The 18,121-nt window shown below is 43.3% G+C and overlaps 1 protein-coding gene across 6 annotated transcripts in view; it reads right to left on the reverse strand.

Moving 5' to 3' along the window:
* CLEC16A (C-type lectin domain containing 16A) overlaps positions 1–18,121 on the reverse strand; it is a 78,631-nt gene that overhangs the window by 12,495 nt on the left and 48,015 nt on the right. For all 6 annotated transcript variants that reach the window (XM_065732317.1, XM_065732318.1, XM_065732316.1 and 3 more), the window contains one exon: positions 195–341. In XM_065732317.1, the coding sequence (XP_065588389.1) occupies positions 195–341 (147 nt within the window). The remainder of the gene's footprint in view (positions 1–194; positions 342–18,121) is intronic.

The raw sequence follows: 18,121 nt of genomic DNA on the forward strand, positions 1-18,121 counted from the left end.
TATAAAAATCTGAATGCATCAATAAAATTTGCACCACAGTCTACTTTAACTAGTTTAGGTAAATGATCAAGTGATCTAATTACCATAAATCTCTACCCTGTGTTTAACTCAATAACATCAGAAGTAAATTTTACAGAAACAACTATAATTCTCCACAACCCTTGGTTCCCAGGCTGAAAATAGTGATTTAATACCTGATGGGTTCCGTGCAACAGAAGGAGTGGAAGTTGAGCTCGCAGCCATTGAATCACAGTGCCCTGTACTCCCACTGCCACTGGATGGAGACGGTGATGAGAGTGGGGATGGATGGTGCTGATTTATACACTGGGCTACAGCAAAGCCTGCAAGATAGAACAACAAAGGTTACCCATCAGTAATTAGCTCATAAAAGTTCACCTACATGAAGAAATCAAGAAACAGTAAGAGAATACTGCATCCAGTGATGTTAAATCTGTCTGGTGACTCAGAGGATGTATTTCTCATCCTCATCGCAGATGCCTGAAAATCTGAACACAATTTACTCAGAACATAGATGTACAAATGTAGATCAATGAACAAGGATATAGAGGTTAGATGACGTAAAACATTTTAAAACAGCTCAATCATTCTGTTTCCTAATTTTATACATTTCCTTTCCTTGCTCATACATCTTATGCACTTTCTCATTTAAGATGCAATTTCAGAAATTAATGAAGATGTGCAGCATGCTGAAAGCAACTGGGAAAGGAGTGCAAGGAAGGAACATAAATCCCTGGTTCTCAAACCCAGCATCTCAGCACTGAACAATCAGACTAGGTGCTTTTGCAGCATTTGATTTTTCTTATTTAGGTAAAGATCTCATAGCAATCCAATGTGAGAGCCAAAGTGAGAAGCAAGAGCACGTGGAATCTATCTACGTTCACTGCAAGACACTATGCTGAACCAAAAGTAAACAAGCTATTCAACATGTGCAGTGCAAAAGAATTTGCACAGAACTATGCAATGAGCCAAAAGATAACTGAAAGTTACACTTTTGGTTACCAGAGAACATATTTGTCAGTCAGACAAAGTCTACTAGAAAATGCCCCCAAAGATGTCTCAGGTATGTCCACCAGCACTGCAAACATCTGCTGAACACTTCGTAGTAGCAAGCAACTAGAAGATCTTCTTATCAAGGGTGAGAAACAAACTATACTAAAAACTGTTGACATTATCAATTTATAATCCTTATTTTCATTAGCTAAGACTCTAGATATATCAACACTGTTGATTGGCCTTGGGCACCCACAATTAAGGGAGATCTTAAGACAATTGTTTCTTGCATAAAAATCCTGTGCAAGAAACCAGCTCTCAACATTCCACCCAGTTACAGCCTTCTGTGGAGCACACTGCATTGTCTCCTTCCATAAATGAACACTTGTGCTCTCTATCTTGAAATCAACTGATTAGGGATAATCAGAGGGCAATGAAAACAGCATTTTCCCAGTGATTCTTAGCTTCCTTCCTTCTCTCACAGTGAAAATCCATAGAAAATTCTATTTTACAGGTTTCTAATGCAAAAAGGTCTATGTTATATGCCCATTATAATTTTGCCACCAAGCAGCAGCAAACGTTAGCAGATATGGTAGAATGTTCTTCTTAGGCTCTCATATCATTTCATTAAAAAAAATAAAATGTCTAAGTGTCTTCTCAAAACTATAACTCATATTCCCATCAAGTCACGTACGGTGCTTTCTGACATTCATGCTGTATAATCTAACAGATTCTCTCCTCTGCTAAGTGTGCAGCAGTCAGTTTTCAGGAATGTTTGTATTCTAAAAACAACTGCTAAAGAAATCCCCAGAATACTACTAGTTTCTAAGAAATCCAGAGCAGGAAGCGATCTGCATGGTACAGGCTACTGTGTTCAACTGAGAATGAAGCAGAAAAACTTTATGCAAGAAATCTTAGTATCAAAACTTCAAAGTAGAACATGGAATTTAATTCAGATAATCAGCTAGCTTCCCTACAGAATATGATGCGTTGCTATAAATAATATACTGTAGCTTACAAACCATTGAGAACTTGCAACTCTTTCACCAGAGGTTATTTTCCTTTTTTTTTTTTTCAAAAGGAATCCGTGTAGATTTCGACATTCCTTCTGCAGCATTCAGTATTTGAAAAAACAAACTATCTAAAATACATTTCAAATCATTATCAGTAGTCACTATAGTTTTATAAGTGATGAGAATCCAAGAATTAGTGTGTGCCACTGGACTTGCGTAGCCTGATGATCTTATTTCCCTTTCAGCTATTATCTCTGTAGTTGGAATGGCAGACAGTGACAGGCCAAAAATGCACCCTAATTTATTCCAAAAGTTTCTTCCCCCAGCCCCCAGCTCCCCTAGCTTACTAGAAATAGTTTAGAGCACCCAAGCAGATGTTATCAGTCAAAGATCAGCAGTTTATCAAAAGTAAAGAGGGACAGTTTGGGGATAGAAATTGCAGAATTTTAACGTTCTTCACTATTTTTAGTGTCTCTTCAAAAATTAATTTCCAAAACATCTATTCTGTAGTAAAACCTGCTTCCTTTGCGAGAACCTAAAGACAACCAGAAGCAACAAGAAGTTACAGACAGTAACACATGAAGAGTACTGACAGGAATCCACCACTCCTTGAGCTGTGCTTTGGCTGTTCCACAGAGAAATAAAACATCAGCCTTACAGACAAAGCAGTTCATATTATTAGGCGAGTTTTACACAGACACTGATCAAGATTTTCCACTTTGTTTCAGTACAAGAGGTTCTTTAGGAATGATTTCATCATCTGTCACCAAATGCTCCACTTTTTCAACAAAAACAGTTCAGAAAACAACAGTTCCTCCACCACTGTTAACACAGTGTTAACTATTTCCTTCCCAATGCGCAAGCCAAGTGGTTTCTTTGGCACAGGTAACAACACAAACTGGTTGGAGGCCCCACAACCAAGCAGTTTTTTCTTTTGCTTGGCTACCAAATACAACAAGAGGTAAATCAGGAGATGGGCTCCCAGCTGGCTCACAGGACTTCGGGCATCCATCCTCACCCAGACAGGCAGGAGAAATGACAGAGCCCAGCCTCATGGCACCTTTCTATTGGTAGTAATGCATAACTTGCCAAAATGTCAGCAAAAAGCTTCCTTTCCCATTCCATTTTCTGCAGGATTAAAGCCATTTAACTTGTGTGGAAAAAAATGTAGTGGACTGGCATTGCGTCTGGTTGATGTGTTATACTTGTAGCGCTAAACTGAATTTGTAATTCTCACATCTTAGATATCTGAAGTTTATACATGTTGAAGGCTTTGAAAGATTTCAGCTCAACATAAAGATGAGCGTCTTTGAAAAGTTCAAACACTCTACAATACAGTCTTTTAAGAACACACTGTATTTGAGGAGAGAAGCTGAACGATGGGGTCTGCAAGCAAAGAAAAACCCACAAAAAACAAACTCCACTTGTTTTCAAAGCCTGGGACTTTAACAGGGTAATTTTATTTCCTTAAGACACATTCAGTTACAGATGACAAATGTGTCTGTTTGCCAATTGAAGCTATTGCATTTTCCAAAGCTTGTAAAGATCACCTGGAAGCTTATGCTCTTATTTACAACAAAATGAGCCTGTTTCTGCTGGGACAGAATTAAGTGTGCTCTGGCTTACAGAACGCTTTGAAGAAAGAGCACTCAGTTCTTGTATCAACCCTCTCACAATGATTTATCAGAAGAAGGCTGCTCTGCAAAATGACAGAATGTCCAGGCTTGACAACAAGATTTGCTCTCACAGTGAAAACACTCCAGTTCTGACAAACTTCAAGTCCTTCATACACTTTGTTAATCTCTATACATTAAAGACCCCCAATTTGCAACAGCTTCCAAACTTGCTTGTGATCAGACTGCTTGAATGAGTCTGGTTCATAGGTTCATAAGATTGGGAAAGGACCTACAAGACCATCTAGTCCAACCATCCTCCTATCACTATCCCTACCCAACTACTAAATCCAATCCCTTAACACCTCATCTAAACACTTCTTGAACAGCGCTAGGGATGGTGCCTCAACCACCTCCCTAGGCAGGCCATTCCAGTGCCTGACCACTCTTTCAGAGAAAAAATGTTTCCTCAGGTCTAATCTAAATCTTCCCCGGCGCAACTTGTGGCCATTCCCTCTCGTCCTGGATATCTACCATGAGAGTAAAACCAATGAGTTGCCCTTTACTGTATCTTTCATGACGGAAAGGCTGTTGATGTAGTCTACCTGGACTTCAGCAAGGCCTTTGACACGGTCTCCCACAGTATTCTCCTGAGGAAACTGGCAGCCCGTGGTGTGGACAGGTTCACTCTTCTCTGGGTGAAGAACTGGCTAGAGGGCCGTGCCCAGTGGGTAGTGGTTAATGGAGTTAAGTCCAGCTGGCGTCCTGTTACGAGTGGTGTCCCCCAAGGGTCGGTATTGGGGCCCATCTTGTTTAATATCTTTACTGATGAACTTGACGAGGGGATTGAGTGTACCCTCAGTAAGTTTGCAGATGACACCAAGTTGGGAGGATGTGTCAATCTGCCTGAGGGTAGGAAGGCCCTTCAGAGGGATTTGGATAGGCTGAACAGCTGGGCTGAGCAAAATGGGAGGAGGTTCAATAAGGCCAAGTACCAGGTCCTGCACTTTGGCCACAATAATCCCATGCAATGCTATAGGCTTGGGGCAGAATGGCTTGAAGAATGTAGAGAGGAAAAGGACCTGGGGGTGTTGGTTGATGCTCGACTTAACATGAGCCGGCAGTGTGCCCAGGTGGCCAAGAAGGCCAACAGCATCAAGCACTGGAATGGCCTGCCTAGGGAGGTGGGTGAGGCACCATCCCTATCGCTGTTCAAGAAGCGTTTAGATGAGGTGCTAAGGGATTTGGTTTAGTAGCTTAGTGGGTTGGGATGGTGGTAGGAGGATGGTCAGAATTTGCAGCAGGCAACCAGGCAAAACCCCATTTAAATATAAATAAAAAAAAATAATAAAAAAAAAACAAGAAAGAAAATGATTACAAGAAATGTATGAAAGCTTTAAAATACAGATATGAGAAATTAGGAAAAAGGCTTTTAAGAACACATACTGTCAGGCTGCAATATAAGGAAAAAAGTCAACATAGATGAAGAAAGGAATGCACACAGACAAAGCTGATAACACTAATTGTGATAATAACTGAACTTCACTTGTGGTCCTACTTCTTACCCTGTAATACCCATACTTATATTCAAGACCTAGTCTCAAAACCCCTTGCAGAAACACAGTGCTATCTGAACTGCTGTAGTACATGCATCATAATTTTAGATGGGTGAATTACATTTTACCAAGCTTTTGTCCTACTTTAACTTACTATTCATCAAGTCCAAGATAAAACACTAATTGAAAGAATTATAAAACTGTGCCAGGAGGCACCTGCTTTATTTAAAATAGTTTGGTAAGGATGTCATTATTCCATAAATATAAATAATATATATAATAATATAATATAAAGAATATAAATAATTCTCTTCATTTTCAGAAAAATTGATGGGTACTCTACAACCTTTTAGCTTTATAATACTGAAGTTACACCCAGTAACGCCAGATGGGCTGCCAAAAGTTAACCAAAATCTTAAGCACTCAAGTAGAGTTTCACTCAGACAATTCTCTGCAGATAAAAGAAGTCAATAAACACAAAGTCTTACAAAGACTGAACTGCTCAAAATATTAAAGAACAACCTTTTCCCTTCTTCATTATTCCCTCTAGACAAAGCAAGAGGCTTCACTTCAAGCACTATCATGTCAGAGACAACTTTCCTAGCAACTGCCCTAGCATGTTTGCACGAGTTTCCTGAATGGAAATATTTAAGCACTACTTCTCACCCTCTCTGAAAATCACATATTTTCTGAACTTACAGCTGATTTGGGAAGAACAATAAAACTGTACTATGGACAGCCCTTCATAAAACAACATCCAGACGGAACTGTTCACAGTTCCATTAAAAATAAAAACAAACAACTTCTAAAGTTGTGGGTCAAGATGCAAAGCAGACAGTTCTTCTGGGAAGCTAAAAAACAAGCTCATGAAGGCTCCGTGTGTTCCTCCATTGTTAAACACCGTTATTCATTTTAAACTGCATTAAATACATTTAGCAAAACAGTAAACAAGACTGTATCCTACAGCACTAGATCCAGAACTTCCCTCAACTCTATTTAGGCAACAGCTTGCGTAAGCTTCTGCACACAGCTCCATTTGAGTATTCAACTACTTGAAATAAATGGTTATCTTTTTCCAGAGAAGTTGTCCTTATACACTACCATAGGCTGACCAGAACTCAGAACAGATTAACATCCAAAAGAAACTCAGCTGCCTCAACCCATGGCCCTAGGTCTTGCAGCGGCCCATACCACTGTCTGCTTTGCTTGCCACAAGATTATCAAGTTTCCTTCTGAAAGACCATAATGAAACTCAATGGCTTTTCAAAGTGCCTTTTATGGGAAAACAAACTAGCAGACACAGGTATAGCTAAGTAGTACGCTTTCTTTGGCACTATGCATCTTGGGCATTTTCCAACCCTTTTCTATCCTGTGCTCATATAACACTCTTAGTTGTGTTTCCTGTACCATCTATGGCTCAATTGTTTTGATAAGTGGATTACCATGAAGAATACAGCAGGAAATCATCTTTCTCCAAAGACAGCAACATTGAAATTCAACCTAAAACCACTTGCACTGAATTAACCAGTGGGTCAGTGGGCAACAGTTTAATGAGTGGCTGTTGTGGAAGGCAGCTGAGCAGAAAACTGAAATTTAAATCTACTCACCTGCTGAAGATAGGGAATCCCAAAACAACAGATTTAGCATGCCCTTAAGCATGCACTGCATGAATATTCATTTTTCATTATTTCAAGCACAAATAAATTTAATTTAATCCTACACCTATGACAACAAAATAGCAGTTCAGCATATTTTATTACTTCAAAGCTGAGAGGAAGATGCTAAGCCCATAGCAGCCCTATTATAGGGATCAGTTTAAGACAAATTCGGCAAGATACTTTTTCTGCATTCTCAGAGAAAGTTTTCCATAATTTCAGTTGCAGATGACTGAACTCAGTCACCGCAAAGACTGTGCTCAAGCTCCACATAACTGCTTACAAACTGGCAAGATTTTCTGACTGCCATAAAATTGTTCAGAGTTGCTTGTTAACAGCCTAAACACCCAGTGAACTTTTAACACTAAATGAACTACATATCCAGGAGAGGCTGCAAAGAGATCCCTGTTTGTTGCAATTGTTTTTAGTGATGTAAAAGAGAAACTTATGACCCCGAGTGAGTATTCCAATCTCCACATTGGTGACTTTTGAAGGAAAAAACATACCTATGCTTGTGAAAGCAGTTTTCTAATTCTGCTCTGTTTCAAAAAGAAAAATTCTTAGTGCTGAGATTTTGTGAATGTCGAATGCATATTTAACTTTCTATTTTCCAAATTACAAAATTCACTTCCTAAAAATTGTAATTGGGAGGGCAGACCAGAAACAAATAGTTTCTGTAAGGTACAATGTAACAGCTCTCTGCATAAGGTTGAAAGGAACAAGCAAGACCACTCTTTACCAAGTGCAGAAGAACAAAACAAACAATCCCAGAAACATTTAACAGTTTCACAAACAGAAGTTATTTTATGTGAATGTATCGATCCCAACTCATTCTTCATGGCTTTAGATAAGGAGTTTGCAGTAGCAGAAATATTGCATAATGTTAGGGAACAGAATGGAAAGAAAAAAAAAAGCAACAATGCCACAACTGCCTGCAGTTGTTTCTGAAAATCTGTTCAGACTGGATAGAATTTTCAACAATATCATTATCCTCATCTTCTGTGCCTATTCAATCATTTCCCATAAAAGGCTCTTTGAAAAACTACTGAGTTTCATTGTGGTCTTTCAGGAAGAAACTCAATAATAAACTTCTGGCCACTACAACAAAAAGCAAAACAAGTTAGTCCAAAAGATTTTGCTATTTTAGTATTATTTTGGGAACATTACTTTCCTTCTTCAGATCATTTTGCTGATAATTTCCCCAGAACAACCAGATTTATAGCACCTCTTACTCAGAATTCTTCCTTTCCTATAACATCATGAGCAATAGGAAAAATGAAAAATAAACCACAAATCTGTGCTTTATAATAATTAATGTTTATGACTTCTTTAATTCTCAAGGTAGAACAGACGCTGCCATTAAAGACAAAGAGCAGAAGTTTTACTACATCATCCTTCTAAAAGCCAGCTTCCCTCATATGAAATACCCAACAGGCTATCATGTTAGACTTCCCTTTAAATCAGCATGTTGAGCTCTCTGCACTGAACTGCAAGGAACTTCCAGGCTTCAGTTTGCTTTATGTGAATAGAAGCAGGAGAATAATTCTATCTTAGCTGCCACACACCAATACGATGAGGCTTTCTAACAGATTCATAGTGGGTGGCCACATATTTACCTACGTGAATATTCTATACAGTTTAAACGTGAAAAGCCCACACAATTATATGTCACAGTGCATCTTTTTAAATAAAGCTGTGTGTCAGCAAGGGATAAGGAGTGAATAACCAAAGGGTGAAACGTGCTCAAATAGCTTTGCCAATACCTTGAGAAGGCATTAAGATTTTATCCAAAGCTGTCTAAAAGCGTGTATGGGAACTGTTGAATCACAGCCTGAACCACTGATTGGTCACCTGAGGTGAGCACCGAGTCAGCCACAAGGGCCACAGGTGGAGGTGATATACCTGTGTGAGTGGAAGGGGTGGAGCCTGGTTCCACCTCTCCCAAACCCCATTTAAGGGCTGACCACCACCAGGGAAGGATCTTTTCTTGGAGATCCCTCCCATGTGGAGTCTGCAGTGAGCCTTTATCATCCTAAAGGTGAGCCATTTTCTCTTGCATTACTATTTGTGTACCATCTATATAGCCTACTTAAATATACCATCTTCTATACTGTTTTTTTTTTTAATTCCATCTTTGGGGATTATTTACCTTGCAATGTGTCAGACTTTTTTTGTTTTTCCAAGTCACATTTTTTTCTTGTAACTCTTGGGACTGAAATATTAAGTACCACAAAGATCATTTTGTGAGAGCAACAAAAAAAATCTTGTTACTTTCCTTATTATATGGAAGGAAAGCACTAGAGTCTAATAGGAGTACCTCAGCACAGGACACAACAGAAAGAACATCCAGCAAAAAGCTAAGATGAAATACATCAAGTCACAACAAAACACTGGGTGTGGTCATGGGAAGACATTTATGCCATAAAATACAACTGCAGATAAAGGATCAGTGTGCTAGAATAAGGTCCCTTTGTTGGGAGGGGGAGGTAAGTCTTTCATTCAAAATATTGTAAGTGTGCACTACTGAACAAGAACAAATATTCTAACCAGGAAAGTCCTTCAGGAGAAGCCTGCAGAATTAATCACAGTTCTAGGAAGCAAAATGATGCTCAAAGGCTTCTGGAGGTGCCTTTCTCACTCCTTCGTGGCTCTCAAGCTATGACAAAGATTGTAAAAACATAATTAAAAACATAATTGTTTCCTTTCTGATAGTCATATTTTTGATTCAACAGAACACACTGTTTATGACTAAGATATTACTGAGAAGAGGTCCCTTCCCATTTCAGGGCCAGTTCTCTTTAGTACTTTATAAAAGATCTAGATGCACAGCCTAGACAGGGATGTTGCGGCTAAAACAGATCTGAGGAGGCCCAAATTATTTGGGATCTGGCTTATGCTTACCAGGCCTTACTCAATACTATCCCAGAGAGACAGAGTTTTTGAAATAGAGTGAGAGAGTCTCCAATCGGAAAGGGACAGTCTCCTGATCCAGAAAGAGAGCCTTTTAGCTGATCGTCAGACTCTCCAGTCCAATCTAGATGCCCGCCATTCCGGGGATGGAGGTGCCCTCTGTGTGGGGACTGCTGAATCATGGCCTGAACCACTGACTGGTTGCCTGAGATGAGCACCAAGTCAGCCATGGGGGCACAGGTGGAGGTGATATACCTGTGTGATTGGAAGGGGTGGAGCCTGGCTCCACCTCTCCCAAACCCCATTTAAGGGCTGACCACCACCAGGGAAGGATCTCTTCTTGGAGATCCCTCCCACATGGAGTCCCCTGTGAGCCTTGTCATCCTGAAGGTGAGCCATCCTCTCTTTTGTATTATTTGTATACTATCTATGTAGAACTACTTAAGATATACCATCATCTATACTATTTCTTTGTGAAGTACCATCCTTGGGAGCTATTTACCCCATACTTGGTGAGCCAGGCAGACCTAGTGATAATAATTCATACTTACCCAATGTGTCCTTTATTTGGAATATGCTTAAATGGGCCAGGGGGAGAACATTACCCCCCTAGACCAAACAATCCCTGGTCTAATTCCAGGCTTCATGGGGTCACCCTACTATGGGTTGGCATCCATTATTGAGAAATGGGGACCCCTGCGGGTTCCAGGGACTGCCTCTCCCTCCCCATCTTATTTGACTGACTACTTTCTAGGATTAGATAAGGACATACTCATTACCAAGGAGCAGCGGCTAGCTGCCTCTGCAGTGGCCTGGCCTCTAGTAATGGCCATACTTAAATTAGATGCTGCTAATATTAACATGGAAACTGAAAACTAATTATTAAGAGAGCGTATTGAGAAACTTGAGCAACAGCTGGGTACATTAACAACCAAAAAGCCTGGCCTAAATGTCCCCACAAGACAAATACGGAGTATATCGGTAGAGGACATCCAAAAATCAGAGGAGGCAGACTTAGACATTGCAGAAAAAAAGATCTCCGAGGCAGATCTCAAAACTCCATCTATGGTGGACCCATTCGAGATTTGGCCTATTATAACTCAAAAACAAAAAAGGTACAAGATAGACCAGCAGGGGTGCCTCCTGACCAAAGGCCCCCTACTGAAACCTGCCTCCATGTGACAGCTCGTCCATATACAGCTAATGAGTTGATGGACCTAGTACAGCGGTTCCATCAAAAACCAAGGGAAAGCATACCATCATGGCTCCTAAGGTTATGGGATGCAGGAGCTGAAAGTGTCTTAGTGAATGGGACAGAAATGTCAAAATAAGCGTCCATAACAATAAATCCGGCCTTGAGGCAAAGGTTATATGCAGCTGTCCACTACAATTATGAAAACCATTCTATTATAGATTGGTTGATGGCAGCATGCCGCCTAACAAAACTGATGTTCCCCTCAACACTGGTTTGTGGTCCTCTATGGAGGACCTCCAGACACACATCCGAGAATTAGGTATGAGGGAGGCTATGTACGCAGACACTTTTGAAAGCCCCAATACAGAGAAATTTACAGCGGGCATGCGAGATCTCATACTGCAGCAGGCCCCCTCCCACCTTTACAGGACATTAGTTTCCATATTAAATCCATTGGTGGCACCAGAGGCCATCATACAGCAGGCAGCCCAGTTAGTGGCAGACTTAGGGGAGACGGAGCGCGTAAGAACCAGGCGCAATGTTTGTGTAGTGGAAGATGCTGAGGCCTTCCCTATTAAAACTAGAAAGCCTGCTCCACAGATACCCCGATCAGGCCCCGTAAGGGTATCCCAGAAGACTATGTTTAATGACCTCATACGGGCTGGGGTTGCATTTACCAAAATTGATGGGCAACCCAACCGTGTTTTGTTACAGCTGTGGAAGCATTAAAAATGATCAAAAATTTCAGAGTGTTTCCAGAAAATTGGGAGTACGAATTATACAAGAAACACCGACAACAACCTGGAATCTGGCTGACTTCACAATACCAAACAGAAGGAAAAAACATCTGCAGGTGTCGCGGGCTACAGTGCCTGAGCCACCTGTGGCAAAAGATTTGGATCTGGCAAAGTTCATGGATTAATGAAAAACACTGGTCCCCATAGGGCCTCCAGATGTGACCGGAGGCCCTGTGTAGAACTGACAATATTCTGGTCTAAGACAAATTTGCAGAAGGTGATGGCTCTAGTGGATACCGGCGCAGAAACATCAATTATATATGGAGACCAAACAAAATTTAAGGGTAATAGAGTGAAGATTGGTGGGTTTGGGGGACAGACTATTCCAGTCACCCAAACATGGTTGAAATTGGGGGTTGGGCGTCTCCTGCCCCGGGAGTATAAAGTGTCGATTGCCCCAATTCCAGAATATATCCTGGGCATAGACATTCTATGGGGTCTGGCTCTCCAGACGACTGTGAGAGAGTTCAGACTACGGCAGAGGTACATTAGTATCCGGGCAATACAGACAATATTGAGGGGCCATGCGAAACATGAGCCAATTTGTTTGCCAAAACCACGCTGGATTACTAATGTAAGACAGTACAGACTCCCGGGTGGGCAAGAAGAAATATCTAAGACAGTGCAGGAATTAGAGAAAGTAGGTATTATAAGACCTGCACACAGCCCATATAATTCCCCCATATGGCCAGTACGGAAGCCGGAGGGAACATGGAGAATGACAGTGGATTATAGGGAACTAAATAAGGTCACGCCGCCCATCCATGCGGCCGTACCCAATATTGCCTCCTTAATGGACACTCTTAGTAGGGAAATTAAAACCTACCATTGTGTCCTGGATTCTGCAAATGCATTTTTTAGCATACCTATTGCTAAAGAATCACAGGATCAATTTGTAATTACGTGGGGAGGCAGGCAGTGGACCTTTCAGGTCCTGCCACAGGGGTATGTGCACTCACCAACATACTGTCATAATGTGTTGGCACATGACCTGGCTGATTGGAGAAAACCAAACAATGTGAACCTATACCGCTATATTGACGACCTCCTGTTAACATCTGACTCACTGGAAGCAGTAGGGGAGGCAGCAGATTCATTAACTGCCTACCTAAGTGAAAGAGGATGGGCTATCAATCCTCAAAAACTGCAAGGTCCAGGACTGTCCATAAAATTTCTAGGGGTAGTCTGGTCAGGAAAGACCAAAGTGTTACCTGATGCCATCATAGATAAGGTTCAAGCATTTCCAGTCCCTACAACAGCAAAGCAGCTGCAGGAATTCCTAGGTATATTGGGATATTGGTGTTCCTTTATACCTCATTTGGTGCAGCTGCTGAGACCTTTATATAGACTTACCAAAAAGGGCCAATTATGGGATTGGGGGAGAACAGAACAGGATGCTTTTCAACAAGTAAAACAGGTGGTTAAACAAGCCCAGGCACTGGGTATATTTGATCCTACCCTCCCAGCTGAGCTACATGTTCACGTAACTCAAGATGGCTTTGGCTGGGGCCTGTGGCAATGTCAGAGTTCTGTTCAGAACCCCATTAGATTTTGGTTTCAGGTGTAGCATGGAGCAGAGGAAAGATATTGTATGATTGAAAACAGTTCTTGGCTGCCTATTCTGCATTACAAGTGGTAGAGCCAATAACCCAGACGGACAAAGTTATAGTTAAGACCACTTTATCAGTTCAGGGGTGGGTAAGAGATCTGACCCACCTTCCTAAGACGGGGGTGGCCCAGGCACAGACAGTGGCACGATGGGTCGCCTATCTCAGTCAGAGGAGTAGTCTGTCTTCCTCACCGTTGAAAGAAGAGCTCCAGAAGATTCTAGGCCCAGTAATGTATCACAGTGATACACCAAAAGAAACTTCGGTTGCTCCACCACGGAAGAGTCCTGTCCAGGAAGGAAAATATCCTATCCCTGAAGATGCCTGTTACACGGATGGGTCCAGCAAGGGCAACCCAAGTAAGTGGAGAGCAGTAGCGTACCATCCTGCCACAGACACAATATGGTTCGAAGAGGGGGATGGTCAAAGCAGCCAGTGGGCAGAGCTGTGGGCGGTGTGGATGGTTATAACCAAAGAACCTGGTGATGGTATCCTTTATATTTGCACAGATAGTTGGGCTGTGTATCGGGGGCTCACTCTTTGGATCGCACAGTGGGCCACCCAGGATTGGACTATCCACTCCTGACCAGTCTGGGGCAAAGATATGTGGTTAGACATATGGAATGCAGTCAAACACAGAACTGTACGTGTCTACCATGTTTCTGGTCATCAACCCCTACAGTCACCAGGAAATGATGAAGCTGACACACTGGCCCGAGTTAGATGGGTTGAGAACTCGCCATCTGAGAATATCGCTCACTGGTTACATCAAAAGCTGCAGCATGCTGGGCAGAAGACCATGTGGGCAGCCGCTAAAGTGTGGGGACTTGTTGTGGTTTTGTGTTTTTGATGCCGGTATTCCACATCAGAGCATCATGCAGCAGTGAAGGAGTTAATGCTGGGGGAGCAGCAGAGGGGCGGAGCTCCGCACCGGATGCAGGCGGCGCTCGGTCTGGGCGCATTGCTCGGGGCTGCCGTGGAGGTTCAGCACGTGTGCTTCCCCTGCAGGTCCTCCTTAACGTAAGCTCACAGCTTTTGGGTCGGAAATTGTTATCTCTCTCTCAATTGTTCAATTTTATTAGATTTAGTAAAGTTACCGTTCCTTCTCAGATCGTGCCGTTGTTTTCTTGTAGACCCATCTCTTCCCGCTGTTTCCCCCTCCCCCTCCCGGAGCGCGGCTCTGCTCGGGCGGCCGCGCGGCCACTGACGCAGTTTCTTTTTCTCTCCCCTCTCCCTTCTCGGTTTTCCCTTGGGTCACTGTCACGGACAACACCGTGACAATTATTGGTGGAGAATGCGGGCAGTGCAGTATTGGCTCTCCATTGTAAATCTGGTGCAGAGTGGACTAAGGTTTTTCATGTACCTTACAGCGTGCTGGCGTCTTTTTAAGCTCCTTGCGTTCAGCACCGGAGTAATGTGGATATACAGCTACTTTAGTGTGCTGAGGGGGTTACATGCCTCCTACCTAAACACCCTGGCTAACGTGACAGATTATGCGGCATTTGGAACGGTTTCCACTTACTCTTTTCAGGTCTTTCCCTATATTCAGGATGTCAGCCCGGCAACTGTTATCTGTTTTTCTGAATGCATTCTCTGCAATAGTAATTTACATCATGTGGAGGAAGCTTTCCTCAAAACCAGAGAGTGTTGAATGGCAGGGAAGGTAGAAAAAATTAGGAAAGAAATTAGAAGCGTGGGGACCCCCGGTGTTATGCAATTTTGATCTTGAGCACCTGTGGGACCCTGAGAAATTCAGTGAGTGTTTAGGTAAGGAGCCATGTGACTCAGGACGATCTGAGAAGGAATGTATTGTTTGGGGTCTGGCTTGTGCTTATCGAGCCATAATTGATATTCTGGAGAGAAATGGTTTCCAAACCAAGGTCCAAAGCAAAAATGAAAACCTCGAAGTTAGACCTGACCAATCACAGGAAGCACCGGTATCAGTGTCGGTTGCCCCTGTGGAAGGCCAGAAATGGACACGGCCGTCTTCGCGCCTAGAACGGAAAGAAGAAGAAGCAGAGAAAAAAAAGGAAGATCCAGGCGAGGGGCCCTCCTCAGCACCAGCACCACCACCACCTAAAAAGTCCACTAAGAAAAGTGAGAGACATGGAGAAGACAGCGATGATGATGGAGTCACTGTTACCACTACTCGTCGGCCTCTAAAGATGACTGAAATACAAGGTTCAAGAAAGGAGTTTGTACGGCGCTCGGGTGAATCTATTGTCACCTGGTTGCTGCGGTGTTGGGACAGCGGTGCCAGCAGCGTGTCCCTAGATGGCAGCGAATCCCGCCAACTGGGAAGCATTGCTCGTGACCCAGCTATCGACAGAGGAATTGGCAGATGTCTGAATGGAGTCGCTACCCTCTGGGAACGTGTACTAGTGGCTGTAAAGGATAGATACCCTTACAAAGATGATCTGGAGCCTAAGGTGGAAAGATGGAACACCGTGGAGAAAGGCATCCAATTTTTGAGAGAAACAGCCGTAGTAGAGATGCTGTATGATCCCAATTTCGTCCCTAACAATCCACACCAGGACCGTGATCCTGATAGAGTAAGGTGCACACCTGATGTATATCGCAAGCTATCAAAAACAGCACCAGAGAGGTACGCAAGTACACTGGTAGCAATGTTCCATAGATTCGAGGGTCAAGACAGAAGACTCCCAGTTTATGAATTAACTATTACACTCCAAAACTTTGAACAACAGTTTCCACCATCACGTGCTTCCATTGCAGCTATAGTAGCAGAAGAAGTAGGTGAGATGAAGAAGACACAGGAAACTATACTGGAGGAACTGTCATTACTGATGAATAGGGATGAACCTGTGTCAGTATTGGAAACACCTGATGAAGACGAGCATGACCCAAAGAATCTGATGAAGCATTTGATCAAACTGTTGAAAGTCTCGGCCACCAAAGGCAACCGCCTCTCTGCACGAGCAAATGACGGCAGTAACATCATGTCACGTGTGGCCATGTGGAGCTTCCTACGAGAAAACGGAGAGGACATGAGGAAGTGGCATAAAAAACCCACTCCTGCACTGCGAGCACGGGTGAGAGAACTACAGCAGAGATCAGCCACCAATGAAATTGCTCCTGTCACTGCAGGTAACCAATAGAGGGGCCCTGCCCTCAGCCAGGGGAGGGAGAGGGATAATAGAGTGTATTGGACTGTGTGGATTAGATGGCCTGGCACATTAGAGCCACAAAGATATAAGGCACTGGTGGACACTGGTGCACAGTGCACTCTGATGCCCTCGAGTTATAAAGGGACAGAATTGATTCATATTTCTGGAGTGACTGGGGGTTCTCAGGAACTGTCTGTGCTGGAGGCAGAAATAAGCCTCACCGGTAAAACCTGGCAGAAGCATCCCATAGTGACTGGACAGGGGGCTCCATGCATACTCGGTATTGACTATCTCAGAAGGGGACATTTCAAGGATCCCAAGGGGTACCGATGGGCTTTTGGAATAGCTGCTGTAGATGCAGACAACATTCAGCAGCTGTCTGTTTTACCTGGCCTGTCAGAAGATCCATCTGTTGTGGGGGGTACTGAAAGTGAAAGAGCAGCAGGTACCTACTGCTATAAAAACAGTGCACAGACGGCAGTACCGCACCAACAGGGATTCCTTGCTCCCCATTCATAACTTGATCCGTCAGCTAGAGAGCCAGGGAGTGATCAGCAAAACTCACTCACCTTTTAACAGCCCCATATGGCCGGTGCGTAAAGCCAGTGGAGAATGGAGGCTGACGGTAGATTACCGTGGCCTGAATGAAGTCACACCCCCACTGAGTGCTGCTGTGCCAGATATGTTGGAGCTGCAGTATGAACTGGAGTCAAAAGCAGCCAAGTGGTATGCCACTATTGACATTGCCAATGCATTCTTTTCTATTCCTTTGGCCACAGAGTGCAGACCACAGTTTGCTTTCACCTGGAGGGGCGTTCAGTACACCTGGAACCGTTTGCCCCAGGGGTGGAAACACAGCCCAACCATTTGCCATGGGCTGATTCAAACCACACTGGAACAGGGTGGGGCACCTGAGCACCTCCAGTATATTGATGACATTGTTGTGTGGGGTGATACAGCAGAGGAAGTTTTTAAAAAAGGAGAGCGAATAATCCAAATTCTTCTGGGTGCTGGTTTTGCTATTAAACGGAACAAAGTGAAGGGACCTGCCCAAGAAATTCAATTCCTAGGAGTAAAATGGCAAGATGGACGTCGTCACATTCCAGGAGATGTGATTGACAAAATCACCAGTATGTCACCACCCACTAGCAAGAAAGAGACACAATCTTTTCTGGGTGTAGTAGGTTTTTGGAGGATGCACATCCCAAACTACAGCCTCATAGTAAGCCCCCTCTATCAAGTGACTCGGAAAAAGAATAATTTTGCATGGGGTCCTGAACAGCAGCAGGCCTTTGAGCAAATCAAGCAGGAGATAGCCCGTGCTGTGGCCCTGGGGCCAGTTCGGTTGGGACAGGATGTGAAAAACATCCTCTACACTGCTGCTGGAGAGAAAGGTCCCACTTGGAGTCTGTGGCAAAGAGCCTCTGGGGAGACCCGAGGCCGACCCCTTGGATTTTGGAGCAGAGCGTACAGGGGTTCAGAGGAGTGCTACACTCCAACTGAGAAGGAGATTTTGGCCGCATACGAGGGGGTTCGGGCTGCCTCTGAAGTAATTGGTACTGAGACACAGCTCCTCCTGGCACCACGACTGCCAGTGCTGAATTGGATGTTCAAAGGAAAGGTTCCCCCCACCCAT

This window comes from Cyrtonyx montezumae, unplaced genomic scaffold (assembly GCF_038088225.1).
Source record: "Cyrtonyx montezumae isolate F1298 unplaced genomic scaffold, pur_monq_1.0 scaffold_16, whole genome shotgun sequence".
Taxonomy (NCBI): Eukaryota; Metazoa; Chordata; class Aves; order Galliformes; family Odontophoridae; genus Cyrtonyx; species Cyrtonyx montezumae.